The sequence below is a fragment of the Populus trichocarpa genome, chromosome 9 (genome assembly GCF_000002775.5).
Source record: "Populus trichocarpa isolate Nisqually-1 chromosome 9, P.trichocarpa_v4.1, whole genome shotgun sequence".
Classification (NCBI taxonomy): domain Eukaryota; kingdom Viridiplantae; phylum Streptophyta; class Magnoliopsida; order Malpighiales; family Salicaceae; genus Populus; species Populus trichocarpa.
In genome coordinates this window covers 6,689,957-6,693,870 of record NC_037293.2, presented here as the reverse complement: position 1 = coordinate 6,693,870, position 3,914 = coordinate 6,689,957, and the positions used below count along the sequence as shown (strand labels likewise).

General features: G+C 37.2%; 1 protein-coding gene across 1 annotated transcript; it reads left to right on the top strand.

Annotated features, from left to right (window-relative positions):
- Positions 1–1,931: 1,931 nt before the first annotated feature.
- LOC7454887 (F-box/kelch-repeat protein At5g26960) lies at positions 1,932–3,414 on the top strand. Its single transcript, XM_002313240.4, has one exon. The coding sequence runs from the start codon at positions 1,970–1,972 to the stop codon at positions 3,230–3,232; it is 1,263 nt and encodes a 420-aa protein (XP_002313276.4). The 5' UTR covers positions 1,932–1,969; the 3' UTR covers positions 3,233–3,414.
- Positions 3,415–3,914: the final 500 nt, after the last annotated feature.

Genomic DNA, 3,914 nt, shown 5'->3' with positions numbered 1-3,914 from the left:
ATACATAAACAAGCATAAAATAAAAAAATAGAATTAACCTATTTTGTAAAACATATAATTAGTATCTTTCTTTCTTGTTAAAGATAGAGCTGAATTTACATATTAATTAGCATTGGCATGTATTTTATATTGTCATGGACAAAAAAAAAAGTATTTTGCTAATAAAGAGCATGAGTCTTATTAATTTTGGTATGTAAAATTTATTAATTTAGGAATATTTTTGCTAAACTAAACGTTTCAATATAGAATTCGTGTTTCGATGTATATTTATAATTATAACGATGTATGGAATATTTCCTTTTCGTTCTTTTTATGTAGACACACCATAAGTTTATACGAGCTGTGCTTAATGACCTGTGAATCTGACCTGCGTGCTAAAAGTGCTCCTTTTCCCCCCTTAGATGAGAATCAGGTTCTTAGTGGATAAGGTAATCCTCGAATCATTTCATCTCTACAAGAATCTCAATCCAAAAATCCTCGGACAGCGACACAAACTTAACTGTGATCGCAGAAAGACTGGCAAATGTAGATTTTTAGCATCAGCTCGACTCGTCAAAACTTCCATGGTTCCATTGAACCAAGAATATGGTCAAGGGGAAAAAAACAAGATAAAAGAATCAAGCATCTCTCTCTCTCTCTCTCTCTCTCTCTCTCTCTCTCTCTCGCTACACACACATATATATAATGCATCAAAGATTAATATGAAACGGTCCCGCCCTCTTCCTTTTTGTTGCTTTTATGGGCAACTTTGTCACATGAACAATGCGGGTTTCGCAAGTTATTAGATTTGATATTCTTGAATTTAGCTATGTGCTAAGTTCAAACGAATAAGAATTTGACATGTTGCTTGACTCGATGTTCTACAAGTCAGCTATATACTAAGCTCAAATAAATAAGGATCTGATGTGTTGTTTGACTCGATGTTTCAGGGGTCAGTTATATACTAAGCTCAAGTAGCATGAGTCTGGCTCGCTGTCATAGCAATTGATCGTGAGTTTGGTGGTGTGCCCAGCACAAAGGACTAAAGATATGAAGATCGTTATAAGCTCCATATTGGGCCATAAAGTTCTGTTTGTTTTTTCTTATGACTACACCTATAGATGTATAAAAAATTTCTCAATGACCTATCATATTTCCATCTCATTAATATTGTGGAAGGATATTTATCTTTTATTAATATTGTACATAAGATATTTATTCATCATTAATGTTATTAAAAAAAAAAAAAGGCTTCTCAATCCCTCCACTTCAACGAAATAACAAGTTCAAGGGGTACAAATACTTTCTGAACCATCTAAGTAAAAGATTGACAATTTTAATTATTTAAAAATCAATACTTTTAAATTTCAGAGCATTTATTATACAAAAAAAAAACAAACACTATTGTTCTTGAGATTTAATGTTTATTATTTTATTTATTTCAATTGAATTTATTATATGAAGATCCCTAAATCTAAAAAAAAAAATGTTTTGAAGGTGATAAATCTTTTACCATCAACTTCTTAAACCATGAAAAATAAAATATTAATATGAACAAATAATTATCTTTTCTCCCAACATAGAAAAGAACCTCACTCCTTAACCTATTGAATTTTAAAACAATATCACTTGGTGTGATTGATAAGTCAACGTGGAACCTATACTATTATTGCTAATTAGTCTACCTTAAACTGTTCCGAAAAGACGATTATGTTTTAAAAAGAACACTTGCTATCGTGATTCTGCAGACATGTCACATGCATCCATAAGTTAAAAAAGATGACATTCAATATCCAGCAAGACCAATCGCCAGAAAGTCCAGTTTTATAAGTTAAACAAATGTTTTTTTTTTGTTTTGTTTTGTTTTGAAAAGGCTATGTCTTGTTAGCTAGCAGTCCAAGCACCTGAACACAAATAAACAACTGCTTCACCTCCTCGCAAATCTCCTCTCTCCTCCATTAAACCCCCCCCCCCCCCCTACCTCTACTTCATGCCAGAAAGTTGCAACTCTCGCCCCTTCTCATGGCTAATGAAATCTTGCTTCCCAAACCCGCAAGACCCCAGCTCCAACCCTCTATCTCCAAACCCAATCATCACAGTCGCCACCACCACTTTCTCTTTTCTTCCAGACGATCTTCTCTTAGAATGCCTCTCTAGAGTCCCTTCCTCTTCCCTCCCTTCCATTTCCCACGTTTGCCGCCGCTGGTCTCTCCTCCTCCACTCTCCTTCCTTCCTCTACCTCCGCCGTCTCAACCACTCCATCCATCCCACCATCTTCACCCTCTCCGCCCCCCTTGTCGCCTCCCTCCGCCTCCAAAATGGCAATGATGCCAATACCAATGACCCTTTGTGGAAAGTTGCTTCGTGTCTTCCTTTCCCTCTGGCCTCGTTGGATAGCTTTTCTCACGCGCGTTTGTCTGTAATTGGACCCAGAATCTACATCATTGGGCGAAACGAAATGTTTTGTTATGATGTCTGGAGTGGCATAATTACTTCAAGATGTTCAATGATTTTTCCGAGAAAGAAATTTGCTACTGCAGTGGTTTCGGGTAAAATTTATGTCGCAGGAGGTGGGTCACGAGCTGGGGCAACATTGGAGGAGTACGACCCAGACACTGATACTTGGCGCGTGGTTTCAAACGCCTTGAGGAGGCGATATGGTTGCCTTGGGGCGGCTGTTGATGGTGTGTTTTATGTGATTGGGGGACTTAAAATTGGTGGCGCCTTGGGTAATGAAATCACACGCGCCGCTACAGCAGGGACAGAGGCTTATATGTATGCCAGTTCGATGGATTTGTTTGATGTGGAGGCGCGTGCGTGGTTAAGGAGTAGAGCAGTTCCTGGTGGCGGGTGTGTAGTGGCTGCATGTGCTGTGGCGGGCTACGTCTACATTTTAGCTAGCCACGCGGTGGAGCTATCATTTTGGAGCTTTGATGCCCGTAGGCATGGTGGCGGAGGTGGCAGCAATGGCAGTGGGTTTGGAAAGTGGTGCAGGATAAAGAGTCCACCATTGCCAGCTCAAGTTAGACTAGACAGTACAGTGAGGTTTAGTTGTGTAGGAGTTGAAAACAAGATGGTGTTAATTCAAGTTAGGGGGTGCATTGATGATTTGTTAAGGAGGAGTGGAAGGAGTGTTAGGGGATTAAAAGAGGGATTGGTCTTGATTTATGACTGTATTAGTGGAGAATGGAGTAGAGGGCCTGATTTGCCGGAGGTGATTCGACGCGGCGCCTGTGTGACTGTGGAATGCTAGAGGGAGTAAAATTTATGCTAAGTTTATAGCCATTTATAATGGTGGTGCCTTTGAGGCAAAGTAGTGTTATCGGGGCGACCTTACGCATGTCGTTTAGATAGCAGACAAAATCATGGGTGTTCGTGACATGTTTTAATTACACTATTTACAATAAAGAAAAAGTGGCGTGGATTGAGTTTGAATTTTTTTTTTTTAATTGAAGGCATGTTGATTTGATTGGGCCTCCTTTTGGCTTGAGTAACAGAAATTGACAAAATTAGGGTGATTGTGTGTTCTTGCACAAAATTATACCATTTACGATAAAGAAAATGCATTTTATAAACATTATCATAAGGACTATAATTTGTTGACCAATTTTTGGAGAATTCATCATTGAGCCTTGTCATGGAGTTTAGCACGGAAAGGAATCAGAGCGTGTTTTAGATTGAGAATGAGCTTCCTTTTTGAAGTGTTTTTTTTTATTTAAAAATATATTAGAATATATATTTTTTACTTTTTAAATTTTATTTTTTAAAATTTATTTTTAATAAATGCATATTAAAAAGATTTAAAACATTAATTTAAAATAAAAAAATTTAAAAACATGATTGTATTTGTAAAAACAAACGTAGTCTCACTCGATTGTAAATTTATCATCAATTATTCTATTAGCCACTGTTGAAGTTCAAAATCTCAAACTATA

Bases quoted from the DNA above. Each gene is read 5' to 3' on its own strand.
- LOC7454887 (XM_002313240.4), top strand. From the start codon at position 1,970: ATGCCAGAAAGTTGCAACTCTCGCCCCTTCTCATGGCTAATGAAATCT.